We start from the raw sequence: 21173 nt of genomic DNA, 5'->3' as shown, positions 1-21173 counted from the left end.
AATTTAGATTACGATTTATGTATCCTAATATATATTTTAAAATGTTTAGTTGTTAAAGTCAAATAATATGGCAGCACTCCAGAAAGTCAATGTTAAGATCATTGCTTTCTCGTCGGGTCAGTGTTTCACGAACTCTGGCTTCGCCTGACATTGAGCAAATTAACACAAACGACTGGAATCAAATAAAAAAAGCTTGAGAGAGTAGCATTAGCACCATTGCTGTGGGTGTGGGTGGCATGATGTAGCAAAATTGCTAGCACCACTATAAACAGATGTACTGTGTTCAGGATTTTGTTGTGTGCTCATTTAGTTGCTTGGGGTTGGACTTGTGTTTGTTAAAATGTTTTTCTTATGAGCTTTTAGCCGGGCTTCTGTCCGTTATGTGGGTATAATAATAATATTACATTTTATTTGTATAGCACTATAAAAGGTACTCAAAGACACTTTACATGCTGAAACAATAGAAGCAATTACAATATAAACAAAATAGATGACATAACAATAGGGAACAGCACAAAAAACATACATAACTAATTTTACAGGTTAAAAGCAGAGGTATGCAGGATTAATAAATTGCTACATGTTTAACATGTTCTCACCTGGTGTTTGCGCAACTGGCTCGGTACCGGGAGCACTCAGGTTCAAGATGCAATGTACAATGTGTTTATTGAGGCGTATGGTGTATTTGAAAAGACTGTTGAGGAGGAACACGTCTTTAATGAAGTAAAACATTTGACATACTTTACAACAATATCTTGCAAGCCACAAATATAAGAATATATATATTCAAATATAAGAAAAACAAATAACACGCTTCAACCAAGGCCACCTCTATACTGTAGCTCTCTAACCATCAGTCAACATTTAGATTTTCTTCCTCACCCCCCCAACAATCACACACACACACACTAACAATCACACACGCGCACATGCACACGCACGCACACACACACACACACACACACACACACACTAAGATAAACTATGACTAAAATTGATACACAATTCTGCTTTTGGGTGAGTAATCAGATCAGACTAATCTCAAACTGTAGCAACTAAAAGCATGCAACACATTACTGCAGCTACTGATAACTACGGTGGCCCTGAGAGCTCAACAACTGCAAATTAGGAAAACACATGCAAACACTGAAAATGAAAACGTGCTGAAATTTGCAGCTTGTTTCCAATTTGTTTGTATTTTCTGTATTTGCAGTGAGTTTCTGTATTTGCTTGTGTTTTCTGTATATGCAGCACGTGTTGTCAAATTGAAATTTTCTTAATTAGCTTGTGTTTTGTCTATTTGCGTGTTTTCTTACAGTAAGTTGCAGTGAGCTGAGCTCTCAGGGTCATCATAAAGAACTGCTATTTTGCTACCTTCATGATATGTTGCAAGTCTTTTCACAGTGACATACAGTGTTAATATAACAGCCAAATGATAGCCTTTTAAAGATCGTATGAGCCGTTGACACACAATGACATGAGCCACCGACACCATCGGAAAAACTATTCAAAAACCAGTTTGCCGATTCTTTTACATGCTATTACAAACGTGGACAGTAGAAAGCATTTTTTTGTGTGTGGATCATGTTTGTAAACCTTGACTACCTAAAGTTACAGTCTAACTAGTGTACCCCTTAACATTGCAATCTATTGACAGTGCAGTAATACAACTTGTGTTTGCATGTGTTTGGTTATTAGGTGAAAGAGTCATGAGCCACACTTATGATTGGTTACAAAAGGTACACATGGCAACTGACAGGGTAGATTAATACATGAATGTAACAAAGCCAGTTAGTAATTCCTCCTAAGTGAATTACATAAGAATCAAAGTATTGTTCAAATTAAAGATTAAGTAAAAGAAAACAAAAGTAACAGAATTGGGAACATAATCAAATGCTGTGTAATGTACAGTAATACAGGGTAAAGCATCTAACCTTCCGCACAGTGGCAGTCTCTGCACAGTAAATACAGTATTATGTTCAGGTTAGTACTTTCCTCAATGAACAAGCGACTTCCTGATGTTTTGTATCACAGCATCTTCCTTTCTAAACCATTGCTAGTTGTTGGTGTAACAACTATGAGCCGTACACATCATGCTGCAGCCTGGCTTATATTCAGATATTCTGCGGTAGAGTACAGCATAATGCGGAGAGAGGATAGGCAGCAGCCAGGTATCTTGTTACTGTCAAACAAAAGAGTTCTTCCTCTTGTCGGCTCTGAGTGAGAGAAAAGATGAGAGAGAAATAATTGTTCCACAATTTTTGACATCAAGGCATTAGAATTAAACAGTTACAGCAGAGGGGTTGCGAATGAAAATGAAAATGAAAGCAGTAGTCAGATCATAAACTGCATGCCTCTGCAAAAGCTATACTAAGCCTTTTGCAAATGGACATATTCTATGACCTTAATCAAAATGGGACATGAGTTATGTCTATCTATACTGTTAACGGCAACACTGCGAAATCAGTATTTATTCAGCGGCTACCAGGCCTGCTCTTAGATGTATGAGTTTGATCTGCAGCAAGTTGGATATATGCTTATCTCTTGTTTCTACTGTCTTTATCAATTATCTTTCATTCCAGCAGGCACCATGGCTGTGTAATAGAAGTGGTGATTTCAGAAACCAGTCAAGCGTTCTCTTACTACCACAGCCTTTGTTAGGCTTGAAAGACATTGCCACTGTTTTTAATGAAATGCTAGCATGAACCTGTTTAGAAACCCCTGTTCGGCATGCAGACCAGCATGAGAGAATTCAGTGAGGCTCAACATTTTTTTGCCTGAGAAAATCTAAAGCTGTATCTGTTCAATGTCAATACAATGAGATGTATACAGTAAACCTGAAATCATTTATTTTGTTTTTCTCTTGCAAATCAGTGCATGTATGTGTTCATGTCCTGCAAAGCAGTACTTTATCACTGACGCCGTGGGCAGGTTTAGAAGCAGTTAGTTGACTAGAAAATACATTAGGCCAGTCAGGTTATTCTGTGATGGAAAGATGCAGGGCTAAAGAGAGGTACACAATTTACAAGGGCTTTTACCTTTCACATCACCACTGGACAAACTACTTAAGAAATTTCACAGAGCAGTTATGTGCAAACTCAAATTATCTCTGAAATGTCTGAATGCTGCTTGTTTGGGCCAATACCTCTTTCAACACGGGTATTTTCTTTTCCTGTCCATTGAATATTGGGACAATATTCAGGAATCATTCCTTTCTTTGTCTATGTTCAAATTACTCGCTCGAACAATGGCCCACTACTTACTGAACTGAAGTGTCTTGCAATTCTGTATCCAATCTGGTGTAGCATTGTGTTAGAGGGCAGAGAGCAAAGGTTAGTGAGGGAGGTAAACAAGCGAAAGAGGGCGACCATATTGTCAGTACACATGCAGTTGCTGGGGATTAGTAGCCTGTGTCCACACTGCCATAGGAGGATGTATGGAAGGAAAGGGAAGCAAGCATCAGTGCTCTAGAGTGGGAGTGTTCAGGGTCAAAGGAGTGAGCCACAGATGCTCTGCAACAATGAACCAGTCAAAAGAGCCAACATTTTAACCTAACAGTTCAACACTTTCTTTTACAAGCACAGTGTCAAGGTCTCTAGTTTTCAGACTCAAGTCATGGCCCCTTAGTTAATGGATAGGGTTAAAGTTGGAATTAGAAAGCTTTAACTTTTCCATGGTGTCATCTCCACCAAAGTATCAGCAAGTGTTGTGTTTGTGAGTGCAGCCTGTGAACTGCAAACAAACTCTTTTTCTCTATTTAGGTTGTAGATCTAACGATAAATGGCTGAAAGTAATCATACAAATCGTAAAACATAAAATCTTTTTTATTATATATCTATTTTCCACAGAGACTGTCCTTGCCAGAAAAAACAACAGCATTGGTCATTTGTTCAAATGTTCACATCTTCCCGACGGGTGACCTGTAGTCATGTACATGACTCCTTAACCTTCAGCGACTCATTTTAGTTTTCTAAAACTTGGCCATATACCTTAAAACCACGAATCCTATTTTTAGCTATGGTACAATCTGGTGGTGGTATCAATAAAGCCATAGACAACAATGTACACTGCTATTGTTATGGTTTTGGTTTAATATGTGTGTTTGCTTTTTGCAAAAATCCTTCATGCTCATATTGTAACTTATCTCACTTGAAGCTATAATTAGCCGACTACTGTTAAAATACTCTACCCCATAATATTTTTCTGCCAATTATGAGAAAGTCCAGTCTGTGAAGTCCACTGAAACTCTGGACCCTTTGCAACCTTTCATACTGAAAGTGAAATTGGTGTTTTCCAGTGTAGACTGGAGTCTGTCCCACTATGCATTGCACTTAAATCACATTACAAACCTGCCTAGCTTGGGGAGCACATTTGTTCATTAGATTTCTACAAAAATGTCACAGATGAGAGGGTAAATCAACCAATTCACAGGGGAAGCCACATCACAAACTGAGAGAAGTAAGACGTTGTATGTTGGATAAGAAGACAGCCAAAGGTCAGTCAACAGTTAATCCCAGCATGAGAAAATTCAAAACAGTGTTGAAGGATTTTCAGGGAGATTCATACAGGCAGGTTAGGTGATTTACCTCATGCATGTAAATTTGTGTATACCCCTCTCCTCGTCATACCTTGGGGCAGAGTGAGAGATTTTTTAGTCCACAAACAGCTGCTGGCTACAAGCTATTCTATATATTTGACAAACAGGTTTTAGTTTAGTTCACTTTGAACAGGCACAACTGGAGTGGAGGAGGGAAGCATAAAAAGGACAAGACAGAGTGCCATTAAGTGTTATTTTAAGATAAATACCAACAAACAGTTTTCACACCAGGGGAAAATGTGTTATTATTTTAACCTTGTGTAGAAGCCAAAAGTGTCATATATATGTATATTCATGTGTTACACATTGAAACAGGCTGACTCACTTTACAATGCTGGGTGGAATGTGGACAAATTCCATCGGGATGATTTCACCAAGCTCCTGCAGACTGTTCACATACTTGATCTTACTGCTGAACTTGGAGCTGTAGAAAACAGAAATCATAAAGTTTTGTCTCAGTGATGTGCACTGTCATGTGCGCTTTAACTGGCTCCTGAATTTCCAGTGTAATCAAATAGTCCTCTTGGAATTAGTTAGGGCTGTAAAGGGTGTTGTATTTTAATTAGTGGTGGTGTCAAGTGCAAAGAGATCACAAAGTATGAACATAGATGGGGATAGTGAAATAGTGTATCTGGGAAACTGTTGTGTTGTGAGAATGTCTTTCCCATGTGTACTGGTGGCATGCATGGATATAGTTATTGGTAGCGTTAAGAGTGCAATGTTTACATTTTCTGAAATTAAAACCTGTCATGTACATCCCGTCCTGTGTGATGTGTGTGTCCTCTAAATATTACAGTAAGTACAACAACGAGACCTTATGAAGGGTCTGGTGATTCCTAGCAAAGTCCGTATGAACCAGGAGGGATGGACAATGATGAACATCTTCAGGTTTTTCTTCAATCTGTTGAACAAGACGAGAGGCAGAAGTGGTGTGAAAAGATTCATAAAAGCTTCCTTCACAACTATTACTTATTCACTAATTAAGTGAATTATCCATTCCTTCTGGCAGATACAAAGTACACTTTAGAATAGGAGTAGAAAGACAGTGATAGGCAGAGTACATGTTTTTTCACAGAGAAGTAAAAACAGCACGAGTAGTAGTTTAAAAGAGGATGGCCACTCACTGAGCTGTTAAGATTTTATTGTATCACTGACTGACTTTTTTATGTGAGTGTGAAATGTTTACATTAATAATGTGCCATCAAATATTACCACAGTGGAGTGAGAAACATATTGATTTATCGTATTTACACTACTTTCTGTTAGCAATCCCACAATACAATGTGTTGAATTTTCGATATCTGCCAAAATCATCATCAGTGATGACTCAAAATAATGACTCATAAGTGACAGAAATCTCAATTTACTAACCATGGAGTGAACTATAGGGCGTGGATGAGTGAACGAGGGAGTGATTTCTGACACAGCTTATAGTGTCATCATCACTGTCACATTTGTTGTTGAGCATTACAAATAAAAGGTTTATGCTTATCCAAATCAGATCGATGGCAACGTATGATAGGTATGCCCCCTAATGGCCTATCTATGAAACTCTATAGATGAGAAGTGACGGTACTTATGTCGACATTAGAAAAACAATCATCAAACATTGACTAAGTTGTAGTTATTTGTTGCATCACAGTGAAAACCTACGGATACAAGCAAATCAGCAAGTTAAAGTTTATTAATTAATGTAATTGGCTGAGCATGCATGAATTTATTCATATAAACTCCTTTATTTATATGAATAAATCTTTCTAAAGTACTTTTTTTTTCTAAGCAGCACTTTAATAAAAGATGATGCAAAGGGGAAGATGATTTATTATTCATTTTCCCCATTCAAGGTTGCTTTCTTTCTTTTTAATCAAACTAATGTATTTTAAATGCGTCATTACTGTTTGATTTAGACATTCTGCATAATATAACAGTGTAATGTAATGTCATTTAAACTTAGTAACTATGTGATATGTAAGCAAAACCATGGCCCTATGTTATAAGATCCCAGTCAGAGAAAAAACAACATTAATATCATTATTAGAGACAAGAAATATGTAGAGTATAAGCCAGTTGTGTGGTTTAATGTGGTGTGGGAACATGAGTTATTGGGTGTGTTAAACACAACAATATTATACATTACCGTTTCTGTGCACTTGTTTGTGTGAATATTACCTTCTGTCTATCATTTGGTAGCATTTTTTCATCCAGGTAAAGCCGGGCATCCTCCTACGAGGTGTGGCGCCATTCAGGTAAACAATCATGTAATCTTCTGCCACCATTAGTTCCAGCGTACTTATTACATACCTACACAGATGATGAAAAAAACAACAACTATGTAGCAATAGTTCCTGTTTTCAACAGCACAATGCTTGCATCCACGAATAAGGTCTGTAAGGAAATGTTTTTCATTGTTTGGTGTGGAGGAACTTGACTGACTCAACTTCAACCCCATTTGACACGTTTGGGATGAATTGGAACACAGACAGCCAACCAGGCCTTATTCAGGCCTTATTCAGTGGCTGACCCCACCAGTGCTCATGTAGCCGTGAGAATGGGAGCAAAGCCTTGCCAGAAGAGTAAGGGTTGCTATTGCAGCATATTAATGAATGCCTATGGTCCTGACTTATTTACATGTCCACTGATAATGTATTGCAGCTTTACTCACAGAAAAAGGTTTTCCATTACATAATTGTAATTGTCACAGTCGCTGTCCGGTAGGAAGCATGCTGCAAACACGATGATGGCATTCTGTTCAGCGTAATAACCTGAAAACATTAACACAAAAAAGTCAGTGTGACCCACTTCCACTGCATATGCACCAACCTGTGCTTTTGTCCTGTACGATACAGATTTCCCAAAAAACATTTGACATTGCTAACAATTTCCCCACCTCCACCTTTACTGCAAAAAGGGATTATATGGGGAAGTGCAGGGCAGAGCTTCAGTTTCCAAACAAAAACATTTTGAGATAAAACACTGAACAGCTCATCGTAGTAGTTTCTAACATTGAGCTGGATTTGACTTATTGTTAGTTCAATGTTTTATTTCAAACAAAACAAAAACAGCAATATACAAATGAAGAGGGAATATTAGGAGGGAGGGCATTAGCAGAGAACACAAATGGTCAAACGCTATGAAACATACAGCAGAAAAAGGTAGGTATGGATTTTAAGCATTTGTATTTGCATACCTCCATGAGAAATGACCCTTTTGTATGACTCAATGCACTTCATATCAATGCGATGCTCCTGCTCTCCAATCACCACACTTCTCCACAGCCTGTTCTCCCTGCTCTCCTCAGCTGCTCTGTGTCCTGCGATAGCATCACCTGATGCTGCTTCTGCACCCAGATTAGACTTTTCTGACTCCGCTGTTTGTGCCATAAAGACAAGTTTTACAAAACAACATAACAACAAATTTATATTGTTATTGTACATTGTCTTCGAAAATATGCAATGTGAGTGTGAGTGGGTCTGTCTGCATGACCCGTTTGTATTATATGTTCAGGTGTGTGTCTGACCGTGTTCGTTGAACTCCAGTAAATCGGCCTCATCAGGTGTATCCAGCTCATCTACGTTGAGATCCAGGTCATCACCAGTATCCAACGCCTCGTCCTCTGTGCCCAGGGCATCTTCTGAGAGGAGAGACCCCTCACTGCCGTCCAGTGACACATTCATTGGTGGAGCTGCCAACTTTCTCCTTTGGTTGGACCCGCCTGACAGATCCGCAGAGGAGGGTGGATCTGGTCAAAGGGAGACGGTTTCATTGTTTTCTTAGTTTTTCAGAGAAAAGTTGTCGATCCACCGTATTATCTTTTAAAAAACATTTGTCTTATTTCCATAGATTAAGGTACATCTACGGTGTTTTCCTTTTTTCCAATCTGAAAACAAGGGCAAGTCTGGAAAGAATAATAATGAAATAAGGTCATTAATTTAAAGGATGTTAAAAGTTGACATTTCCATAGATTATCATCTCACGTGATTTTCTGGCAACAGAAGACAAAACTCAGAAGAGAGTTTTCATATAAAAAAGGGAGCATCAGTAGCACATTTCTACTTGGTTTAAACATCTGTCAATACATACAAGTAAGTCACCGAAATCATGAGAATTAATTCCATAATTCTCTGCTAAAATCTTTCTTATACAAATAACATTGAATATTGTCTTGCTTTGTTTGTATTTACCTTCTCTGTTATCCATCTCCTCAGCAGCTTCCTCACAGGAGGGCATCTTCATCATCATCCCTGCTGCACCGTCTCTCTGTTGGGAGTGTCTGCTCAGAGGCACAGAAACACAATAATGAGCCACAACATAAATTATTATTGCTATTGCCACTGCCACCATAGGCACAGCTACGCATAGTATTGGGCCAAACAAGCCAAAGACAACCATCTACAACAAAAATAAATCGAACTTTTCCCATGACATTGAATACGGAAGAGTTTCAAATCGGTTCATATGACTTTGGACATAAAAGATTACGGACAGAGAGCAACTCACTGCTTCACTCCCAGGCTGCACGTGTGGGCTGAGGAAACAATACTGAGCAGTGTTGCTACCTCCCCCCAACCAAAGCCCCTCTAACCGACTCTGATTAACATAAGGCCTGCTACCAATGGAGGGAAGCAGTACAGAGAAACCAGTACACATGATTACAGAAACAAAGACACACGCATGCTTTTTTTCTTTCTTTAAAAAAAATCTCTGTCTAAGGACACCTACCTTACCCTCACTCTGTCTTCTCCCAGCAAACAGACTGAACCACTCTTCCCACAATCAAGTCACATGGCCACTTGATTATGAAAAGGTCTGCTGTGTATGCACGCAAACACACAGAGTAAAAGACAGGGGAGGGCCGTGCATCCCAAAGAGGGGGCAGGTCATCAGAATTACAAAGTGGGGCAAAACAAGTATGCTTACACTGTAGTATATACAAACACACGCACGCACACGCACACACGCTAACAAACACTGAAGAACGATAGCAAAACATGTCTTTGACGTTTGATTGAGACAAAAATACACATCTTGAATGAGAGATAATGTGAAAAATAGAAGCAGCAGCAGAAGCTGAGATATTCTGACTGACAAACACCCCATGATTGTCTTTACTGTAATTGTATTATGTCGGTCTAAAAGTCTGTACATGCGACATCTATTGCACGTCTGTCCATCCAGGGAGAGGGATCAGTTGCTCTTCCTGAAGTTTCGTACATATTTTCTCCTCGTTAAAGGGATTTTTGGGGGACGTTTTCCTCAACCAATCGAGGGTCTAAAGACAGAGGGTGTCGTATGCTGCACCGATTGTGAAGCCCCTTTGGGCAAAATTGTGATTTGTGATACTAGGATATAGACTTGAATTCACTTGACACTTTAGAACTTCACCACTGCAAATTGGAGTGGATTATTTTTGCATGGTACCAGGGCTGTGGATTTTGTCCTCCATCTCTTCTATTGGAATTTATCCTTATAAGGGATCTTTAATGACCAGTGTGGACGTCTGTACAATAAATGGTCTCATTCCTGCTTCTTTGATCCTTTTCTGAACCCACATACAGTATCCTGTAACACCATGCACTGACAAATAAGTGGATGTAACAAATTACATTTACTCTCCTTACAATTAAGTCGTTTTTTGTGTAGGCTATTTGTACTTTTGGAGTCTTTTTTAAAATGTGTAATTTTACCTTATTTATCTATTTATAACAATTAGGCCTATTGTAACCTCCTTCGCTACATTTCAAGTCGCATCCGTTATGAAGTAAAAACAAAAGTCACATGAAAAAGTCCTGGTAAACGGTGTGAGAATGGAAGAGGATAAATTAGATTAGTCAGCAGCTGCAGAAGTGAAGAAGTGGCAGGTGTTTCTGCGGCCGCAGGAGGGCAGAGCTCCAGAGAGCAGAAACTCTGCACTCCGGAAATGATACCTTATAAATCAGTGCCCTCAAGAGAGAAATGTTTGCATTCATGGGCCGAGTTCACGTTCCAAGGCTAGCACTTCAAGCACAATGAAATTAAGTATTATATACGTAGTGTGCTTATAATTAGCACTATTTTACCTTGGAATAGTTTAAAAAACACATTGTATCTATTTTAATTAATGTCTGATTTAATTCACCCCGGTGAGCACAAAAAGTGAAACAACCAAGCAGTTCCTGACCTGAACCTATAGGGGCTCGCTGGGTCTGCTAACATGCTGATGGATACTCCTTATTCAACTCAAAACACTTTGAATTTGAGGAGCGCAGTGGGACCAGAGAGGCCCAGTGGACTGGTTATACTGAAATAAACAGGCTATAGACTGGTTATACTGGAACAAAGAGGCTAAGTAGACTAGTTATACTGGAACAAAGAGGCTAAGTGGACTTTTTATACTAGGACAAAGAGGCAGAGGACTGGTCATATTATGCTTTGAGAATGAACAAGCCGGGAAATTGAACAAGAAGCAGATTGTGGAGGTTGCTTGCACGCGCGTGTACAAACTGTGCAGTGTTAACTTTGCTGTAATATGAGTGTTAATGGCGGCAGCCGCTGTGGAGTTTATATTGTTGCGTCCACACATTGTCTGATTTGGTGATGTTTCATAATACCGTTGATTCTAAAAGAAGTTTAAAGCACTGTTGTGTCCATAGCTCGTTTTATTTATTATCTATCTCTTTTGTTTAATTGTCTGAGTTATGTCTCTTGTCTGGTTAATTCATGTGAAGCTTCACTGAGGAAGGCAGTTGTTTATTTATATAATTGATAATCAGGTTGTTTGCACCAACTGCATAGTGCCCGTCTGTTGGTTTGGACAGAAGGGGTCATGTTGCTTATGTTGTTTCACTTGTGTATAAGTTGACATTCCTTGCAATCAATTTTGTAGCCTAAAGATGCTCTTTTATTTAACAGTAGTATGTATCATATATCATCCTACCCCTTTTTTATTATGTAACAAAGTAATGATTACTCAGAGTACATTTTAACTCACCTACTTTTTACATCTACTTAAGTACATTTTTTAAAGAAGTACCTTTACTTGAGGAAAATGTATTTAATGAAACAGTACTTTTGGTTGAGTACAATATTCTAGGAAACTCTTTCCACCTCTGCAAATACTTTTAGGCTCATTTATGGTTGTCACATCAATCCTTGGCTGATATGGTACAAAGAAAACAAATGTAAGATATCTGAAGGCTTGATCACAGTTTTACAATGAACTGTGCTACCCCTTTGTGGTAAAAGACAGTAGTGCAGCTCTTCGCCTGTGGAAAAGCTGAAACTAGATTGTGTGGCCGAGACTAGCTTGCAAAGGGGCATTTGGCTGATACCAGTAGAGCATTAAGAATTCAAGTTTTGCACAGTGCAGGACCTGTTGAACTTGCCGAAGGGCAAAATTGAGTCTGTATGAGCAAAAGCTCACCTGGAGAGGAGAGAGTGAACATATCCCTCTGGCACATACTCTTCCCTCTCAGGGTGGACATGCGATTGGTAGAATGGCTGTCCGTCAAACTGGTAATGAGCATGGTCTGACTCATACTGGTTCTGGCCATCAGCTTGATACTCAGAGCACTGGAGTTCAGAGGCGCACATGGAGTTGGAGTCATCTCCATACTGGCTTTCAGCTATATATTGAAACTTAGAACCATGATCATCCAAGCTGTACTCTGCATTACCTCCAGGTTCATAATAGCGCTCAGCCTGCTCAGATCCGTACTGTATAGCTGTGGCATCAGTTGTAAACTCAGCATAGACATCTGTGGTGCTTTGCTGGCTGTTGGATTTAGTATGTACACAGGCCGGGTGGGCGCTCTGGTTTTCAGTTCTTTGGTCAATGTGGTGGTAGTTGTAGCCATATTGGGTTTGACCCTGAGTTACATTTTCACTTCCTGTCCACTGGTATGTAGCGTTCTTGTTGGTTGGCTGGGATGAAAGCTGTGAGGTCACATCTTGGTGTCTTCTTTTAGGGGAATAGGGATTGGAGATCAGTGCAGAAAGAAGGAGAAATTCAGAAAGAATTGTAAATACAAATGGTACGCAGTGACCTTCATCCATCTGCATCTGGTATTTTGTATGCTCTATGTATTTTTTAAATGTACAAATTGTGGGGGTGTTACTTAATATATATTAAATAATATTTATAATGTGCATGATATATGAATCACAGATTCAAACTGCCCAGTATACTCTCATCAGGACAATTCAGTGGCTTGCAATAGACTTCAATAGATCGGTGAGTTTAAATCCTAATCTTAGGTTCATATTAAAGGTGCCCTGTGATGTTTCTGACAAATAGTAGCACTATGAAGCAATGTTTTTACAAGTGGGTCTCAAAAGTTACAAACTCTTCCTTTGCAAATGTTTTCTGAGGAAGGAAATGCATTCAACACGTTTGTTAGGCCTCAAGCACACGCACAATGTGTTTTGGTGAGTAACACTGAATGTAAACAGAAAGTTTGCTGACAAGAAAACTCAACGGGGTACTTTTAACAATCCACAAAAAACTGTATGAAATAAGATTCTGCTTCACAACTTAATGTCAAATGCCATCCATTCATAAAACAAAACAAAAACAAACATAGACGTAAACAGTCTGCTTCACATACAGAATATTTAAAACATCACACAATACCAAACAAACAACAGAGACTTAGATATGTGTTAAATATATAATTATGTACTTGTTGCTAATGTAAAGTTGAAGCTACATGGAAAACTTTTATTGTCTGATACATTGGATATCACCTATGCACACACTCACACACAGGCTTGCACGCATACATGCACACCCACACCTTGTAAGAGAGCAAGGGGAGCTGTTTCCATTAGCTGTGGTGGGGCTCCAGCTGTAATGAGGCAGGTAATGCATATTTAATGAGGCGTAAACAGATTCATAAACCTAAACACACAGAGCCGCAGATCAAAGCTTGCTGTCGAACACATGAAATACACCCACATACAAATGTTGTTTTTTTCTCTCACATACACACACACAATTATGGACACGCAATATTTTTCTGTCACACCACTAATATTCATCCTAACATCCTCTTTGTCAGTCTCAGCCTGTCACTCACCCAACAACATGAACACACACACACACACACACACACACACACACACACACACACACACACACACACACACACACACACACACACACACACACACACACACACACACACACACACACAGCTCATCAGACTCAATTCCTTAGGAGGTCTTAGTGCGATTTCGACAGTCTGTTCAGCGATGCTAATATTCCTCTGACATACAGACCATTGGGAAGCTGCAGAGATCCCAAAACTGATATTTAAGGGAGTGTGAGGGGGAGGGTGGTCGGCAAATGTGTATGTATGCATATCAGAGGAGGTTGGTCCTCTATTTTTGAGAGGCAAGAGGAAGACCAAAATAAAAAAAAGTTATAATTGGTTGAAATAAATAATCGGAACGAAATTCCATTCACTTACACTGTATTAGTGTGGAGGTAGAAATCTCAGAAATAGATACCTCAAAACAATGGAAAATCAAACCATAACCATCTGCATGGCCAGATATACAGTAGATGTTCATGACAAAAATACGTTTTATTTATTTCAATTTAGGTTAACCAACCTTTTAAGATGAGTATATTGTCTAATAACTTTGATTTGTCTTTTATGAAAAGTTTTTCATTTTACATAATTGCAAAAAGTAGAATTACGCAGAACTTAAGACTGATGATTTGAGTTGTATTGCTTACCTTAACAGAGGTGAATAGCTATCTTGGGAAGATTCATGGTCTCCAATCTGTTGTTCAGTCGACCACTTATCACGATTAACAGTCCTTACAGGTTGTCCATAACAGTAATCCACTGTATTCTGTAAGTATTTATCCCTCTTTGGCTCAAGTGTTTGTAAATCTGTTTGTTGAAATGAAGAATCTTCAATCAGCTCCTCAGTGAAACTTAGCAGATCAGAAGATCCTAACTGTTGCCTTTCTTCCCTCTCACTTTGTACTTCTGAAGTCCATTTTGCCCGGGAAGTTCCCTCTTGCTGCTCTTCCTCATCATTCTCCTCTTCCATCAGATCTCCAGAAAATGGTAATCCAAGTCCTCTGTCAGCAGAAATACCCGGTTCACTTAATGGGGTGCCAATAAAGGAGCTGGTGTGGGAGACTGAGCTGTTGGTAAGTACAGGTGATTGTGGTTCAGATGTTTGTGGCACGTTCTGTCTTGTTAACTGACCCCCCCAGACTTGAAAGTCACCCAAAGAAGTAGGGCATGGTGGAGGTGCAGATGGTGACTGCTCACCCTCATCTGAATCTTCCATTGAGATCTGTGAATGGACATAAACTTCCTCTCTGATTTTCAGGAAGTGATCTGACGGATATCTTAAGGATGGAGACACACTTCTGGCCACAGTGTTTGACTTATCATCATAGTTTCCTTCCTCTACCTGTGTTTGACTGCAACCCGTTGGTCTTGAATCTGACTGATGAAAAGATTCAGAGTTATCTTTTGATTGGCTGAGACTGATGAATTCTGGCACAATGTGATGCTTGATGTCATTATCAACAAGTGCTTGGTCATGAGTGCATGAGACAGCTTGACTTTGCTCTGTAACTTTGTCAAGTGTACTGTCAGAACAGCTGATGATCTGGTTTTGCTTACTTTGTTCTGTGTTCCCCTGGCGCTCTTTTTTTTCAGCTTGGGCCTGGCTTTGCAGTACTGTGGCAGCATAGGAAAGCATGCTAAAAGTCCCCATGGACTTTCTTGTACCTTTTGATTGCCTGTCAGCCTGTTTAGGCCTATCGTGCCACTCTCTCTCAGCTTCTTTTACTGTGCCAGACACAATGATGTAATCCATTTCTAGGCCTGATGATGAATCTCCATCAGAATTGGATCTGAGTTCGTCTCGACTACCGGGGCTATACTTCAGTGTGTCTCTATCCCCCCCGGAGCTGGAGCTGAGGGACATGGTTTCTAATGTTTTACCCACCACATTTCCAGTTCTCTCATTGTCAGGACCACCTTGGCTTTCAGGGGCAGGCCCATCTTCATTTTGGTCCATTGTGAACGACAGAACAGGATCGCCCCACTCAACGAGGCTTGGGGATAAAGATTGGTCAGCCTGAATTTGAGTCTCAGCAACTTTTCCTAGACTTGAATGATGATTGGCTGAACTGGTCTGAGTTACAGTGGAGCAGTCCACCAGAACAAATGGTGAATGATCACTGGGTTGCTCTATCCAATCAGCTTCCTCTGATCTTTCTCCACCTTTGTTTTTGTAATTACTCTCAATTGAACTTACCCCACTGCTGATCATGTGACCCACCTCATTAGTTCCCTCAAATAGGAACACCTGGTTGGTTGGCTGTTCTTTGTCTAAAATTACCTCTCTGTATTCAGTCTTTCCAAGAGGATCAGCCTTCTGGTATTGATTGTGACCCTCATCTATCTGAATAGGTTTTGTCACAGCAACAAAAGGGCTAGACTGCTCCTCTAGCTGTATCATGTCTGCTACAGGGCTAGCATAGGTCTCAAGGGAGGATGTCAGGCTCCAAGTGCTAGCTCCTACATTATCATATTCTGAAGTAGAGGCGACCATGCCAGGGACAGGTAGGTCCGACATTTCAGTGCCTTGGTAGGGGGAGGTCTCATCTTCTGAATGTTCAGATGCCAAGTTCTGCAAGACAGACTGTTGGCTCGGAAAACTCTGGATGTTATCGTCACCCGTTTCTTCGCCATGTGTGCTACCCTCTGCCGCCTCTATAACTATTTTTACATTGTGTTCATAACCTCTCCACCCTGCTTCTTCAGGTGTCTGCTTAAGTACTTTATTAATACCTCTCTCCTTCTCTATAGCCTCTTCTTCCTCTACCTGTTTGCTTGCATGTGTCTCAGGAGAATCATTGGCATCCAATGATCCCATTTGACTAAGGTCCTTTCCATTTTCAGGTCCTTCGGGGCTTGTTATTGTGGAAGAGCTGTCTTCCTGTATGGTGGTGTTCCACATCCCCATTCCACCATCACAGAATTCTTGTGGACTTTCCACAGATGCGCCAGCCTCAACATTGGGGTTCACTCCACAGAAAGAACCTGAGTTTCCAGACAAGTTGTCAGGGGTTGTGAGAGGCGATAGACTGTCATCTCGGATTGTCATATTCCACATATCTAGTGATTCAGGGTAAGATGTGGTGGTTCCGCTATCCGATTTGAGAAATCCCTTCTGAGCTGAGTATGTCCAAAAATCTAGGAGCTCCATTTGTCCGTCTCCTTTTTTCCCGTGTACTCCTTTATCCTCTTCTTTCGATGTGTCTGCCGTTAAAGTGTTTAGGATTGCTTTCTTTCTCGACAATGAGGTTGTTTTTTCTTTCACTCCCATGATGCCAGCCTTGCATTTTCCAGTTACTTCCTCCTCTGGTGGTGTCAATTGCAGATAAGTTAAAGTAGCGGGGTTCCATGGATCCTTACATACTGAATCTGGGTTCCAGGTGTCTTCTGATTTTGTTTGCTCAATGTTCAGACTAAGCTGGGGCTCAAGGCTCTTTCCCCTCTGGTGGGCATTCTCTGACTTTAAGAGCTCTTCCCTGCTTTCTTGTTCTATCACATCATACAATGACTCTTTCCCTCTAACTTCCTCCACAATATTCTGCGGGCTCTCAGATTCCTTGGTCCTATTCCAGGCATTATTATCACTTGAGGACAATGCTCCTTGTGTGTCAAAGCCAAGTTCATCCCACGTCTCTGACAACGATGATGACACACTGTCCTTGTGCTGCAGGCCATTGATCCTTTCAACCACATCTTCTGGAAAGAACCTAACCCCGCAACTGCTGGGTGGGCGGCTACCTACCACACTGTTGACTGGGGTTGGAGGAACCACAGTTTCAATAATGTCATTCCCATGGTCTTGACCATGGTGGTCAATTGAAGAATTTCTGCTGTCAAGCCCGCCCAGTGAATTGAGAGTAGAGAAATCTAGCAAGCTTAGCTCTTCAAGTTCTGATAAGCTAGAGCTTCCTGCTCTTCTTTCTTCTTCTTCACCTCCTCCTACTCCAGAATTGTCCGATTTCCCTCTTGTTGGCATAGAGTGATCACTGCTATGTAGGGGGTCAAAACTAAAAAGATCAAAGTTTTCACTCCTATTTCTAGCAGAGCAGTTCTTCCTCCTCTCCGGTGGAACAGGAGGGGAGAGGGATGACAATCCCAGAGGAGAGGGGTTTCTCAGGAAGGGTCCTACTGGCCCTGCTGCTGGCCCTCCTGCTATAACTTCACCAACTAGGCTGTCATCACTGAGAAACACTGAACTCTCCTTGGAAGAGCGGCTGCTGCGGATGGTGGTCATACCACTATCAGGGCTCACAAGCTCCCCGCAAGTACCAACTCCTGCACCACCTGTGTCTTCTTCACCATCTGCCATCACCCTATATACAGAGATAAAACCGCACTGTCACTGTATTGTATCAATTTTTGCCTAAAGTCCATGAACAGGCCTAAATAAAATTAAATCTCAGTTTTCCTATTTTGATGACTTTCACTGGTACTGTTGAAACAATATTAAAGGGAAGTATTTAATTACCTTGCTATGGGCACCGCATCTCCACTGCCTCCCTCAGCTCTCTCTATGTCGGAACAATCCATGTCATTGATACCAGAGGATCCCTGGGAGAACTCCACGCTGCCTGCCACTCCCTCTGTGGAAGAGGTCCTACTGCTGGGGTGGCAGGTTAATACAGAGCTCCGCCGATCAACAAAGTCCTTGAGGAGGAGCTGAATTTCTTCTATCAGGAGAGGTGGAGTACCAAACGTTAAGGAGGTGTTTATAGGAATGTGGTAGACCTGGATATTCTCCCTGGCCTCCAGTTCACCAGAAAAAGACCAGCTGGAAGACTCTTCCAACTCACAGCAGATCTGCAATGAAAGCCACCGTGTTGTGATATTTTACGTTTTCTATTTTTACTTTTTAAAGCAATAGTTTGACAATTTGTTAAATGTGCTTATTTGCTTTCTGCTCGATGCCACTCTAATGTCTATCCAGTATATTATATTATCAGAATTATATATAGTATTATTATCTTCTCATGCAACTCTCAGCAAGAAAGCAAATAAGCGCATTTCAATAAAGTGTTAAACTATTTTATTTTATTTTTATTTTCTGGGAAGTACGACTGACAAATTGGAAGGATTTGTCAATTTGCTGTCCTCTATAATCTAAAAAAGGTAAAATGGCTATTTCTAGTTCCCAGAGTTATTCATAGAGTTGTGTTTATCAAAGAGGCACTTGTGTTTCACTCTCGACATGCTATAGCTGTATTTATGGTCTTACATTATATTTACCTGGTTTAGGAGATCTGTGTTGCTTGAGTAGACAGCCACCTGCTGGCGGGGATGATGAACTGTGTCATTGATGGACAGCAGAACCACCAGACCATCATAGCCATGGCGATGGCTGAATGATTTCAGCTCGTCCACATAACCATGCCAGTCCTGGGAGAGAGTTGTAAAAAAAGACAAATAAGCAGAGAGACAGAAACAAAAAGGGGAAGGAATCAAGATCTGAAATGTGTAATGCAAACTACTGATGCAACTTTATTATATTATATTATGAATTAACAAACTATGAAAAAAGCAATCATAACATTTATTGTAGTAATCTCAAAATGATTAATACACATTTTGGTTACAGTTGCATAGGAAACTTTGTTCGACCCTTTGCCTTTATTGCACATATGATTTAATTATTTTGTAAAAAGAAGAAGTGGTTTCAAGTAAGCTTTCATCTGTAGCAATGAGAGACGAAGCTGTCAAGACGCACAGAGGGGCAGAGAGACACTTTGTGATTTATTGTTTGGAAATTAACTGTTTGCTCTTAAAACAGCCACCATGCACAGATTATGGTAATTCAGTGCCACACACAATGATTGATGGATGAAAAGTTGCATTAATTAATTGTTTTGCTTGTCAAGGCAACTTGCTTTTCTTTCTTTCTGAAATGATTAACAACAATGTTATGGCAACCATAATTTGCAACCTAGTGTTACACATAAAGTGATACTTTTGAAAACATATTTACTTGATTAATCTAGATTTGCAGTGCAACTGTTTGCTTTGTGAAGTTGTCAAAATTGTTGTGCTTATTTAAGTAGAACTTTCAAACAAAAGCGATATTGTCATTTTAGTAAAGCTAATAGAGGAGTTTGACTTGAATACGTGGGTCTGGTTTTCTTGAAAATATGCTTTTGTTCATGTTGCCTGACTTGTCCAAATAGCATTTGATTCTGTCTGACTTTGAAAGTTTGCATTTTTTTCTGTGTGCTGTGTCTTACAGTGTTTGTGGTCCTTCTCTCTGCTTGAGCCATTGTGTGTGTGTGAGTGTATTTGTATGGGTCCACTGGAAGTGATGGATGAGCACTGCAGGCACTGTATCTGCCCAGGCTGTGTCAATATTAACCTGTGAGGATGAGGGGGCTACAATACTCCTCCCTCTGTTCCTCCCTCCATCCCTCCATCCTTCTCTCTCTTCACAATATGGCTGCTGTCAGACTCAGGCCCATCAATCCTAACACACACACACAACTGTCACTTCACTGACACTGCAATTTTTCAAACACTGATATCCTGATGAGTGCAATGAAGCCTCCCAAGATTCGTTAAAACACACATATTCACTCACATAAGTACAAATACACTCGTAAATGCACATGTAACCCTGACACATGCAGATACACGCATACATTCGCCTGCAGTCGTCTCAGTGTATGAACAAACATGTACCAGTATGTACACATACGAGCTCTGGTAAAGCAATAAAGTCTTCATGATTTAAAGTACAATATCAAAAAAATGCTCAAATGATGCTGATACTCTAAAGCTACTACCCAACTGTGTGCATGTGCACACACAACTGCACACACACACACACACACACACACACACACACACACACACACACTCTCAATCACACAGGCAGGGAAATATTGTCAGAAAACGAGCAGAGTGCAAATCTCCGAGATAACACGCAGGGCGACAGTCTGTCTGCCATTTGGCTCTTGACTGAGTAAATTACTAATCATATTGCCTGCCCCTCCTCTTTCTCCCTCTCTCTGCCACCCCCAGATACACAGATTGCCTTTTCTTATAAATTACCAACATGTTAGCGATAAAAATCCACTTGCTAACTGTCTCCAAGAACCTTAGGATCCGGACAAAGAAACCTGTTTCTCATTTGTTGAGCTGAGATATCACAAACATAGGTTCCTGTAAAACTCTTCACTGTATTTACTTTTTATTGACTTTCATTTGTATTGATTGTAAGAGCAGAGACTCACTGGCAACAGTTCTGCTACTGCAAATATTTAAAATATTTACAATTTAATGCTTTTAAACTACATCAGAGAACAGCACGCTGTTAACAACAGGCAGTTTTGTCATTATGATAGCTACAGATGAGCTACAGCTGTAATTTGATGTTTGCATTCAAAAAGATACAATTTATAGAAGACGTTATAGAAGTGTTCATAATTTTCAACATAAATGACAGTAAATGGAAAAAGCAACAAAAACTAAATTGAATATTAACATGATAACACAAAAGAAAAGGTGCAACACAGCACAAA

At 40.1% G+C, this 21173-nt stretch overlaps 1 protein-coding gene across 1 annotated transcript; it reads right to left on the bottom strand.

Moving 5' to 3' along the window:
- Positions 1–697: 697 nt before the first annotated feature.
- On the bottom strand, positions 698–8850 carry LOC142957494 (protein prune homolog 2-like). Its single transcript, XM_076099371.1, has 9 exons — positions 8779–8850; positions 8115–8336; positions 7785–7964; positions 7260–7359; positions 6767–6898; positions 5412–5498; positions 4923–5021; positions 4587–4628; positions 698–2216 (listed from the first exon to the last, which is right to left on the bottom strand). The coding sequence occupies exons 1-9, from the start codon at positions 8834–8836 to the stop codon at positions 2186–2188; spliced, it is 951 nt and encodes a 316-aa protein (XP_075955486.1). The 5' UTR covers positions 8837–8850; the 3' UTR covers positions 698–2185.
- Between the last annotated feature and the right edge of the window lie 12323 nt (positions 8851–21173).

Source organism: Anarhichas minor, unplaced genomic scaffold (assembly GCF_050575085.1).
Source record: "Anarhichas minor isolate MPS153535 unplaced genomic scaffold, ASM5057508v1 ptg000025l, whole genome shotgun sequence".
Classification (NCBI taxonomy): domain Eukaryota; kingdom Metazoa; phylum Chordata; class Actinopteri; order Perciformes; family Anarhichadidae; genus Anarhichas; species Anarhichas minor.
The sequence above is the reverse complement of the archived record's forward strand: the minus strand, read 5'-3'. Positions and strand labels throughout refer to the sequence as shown.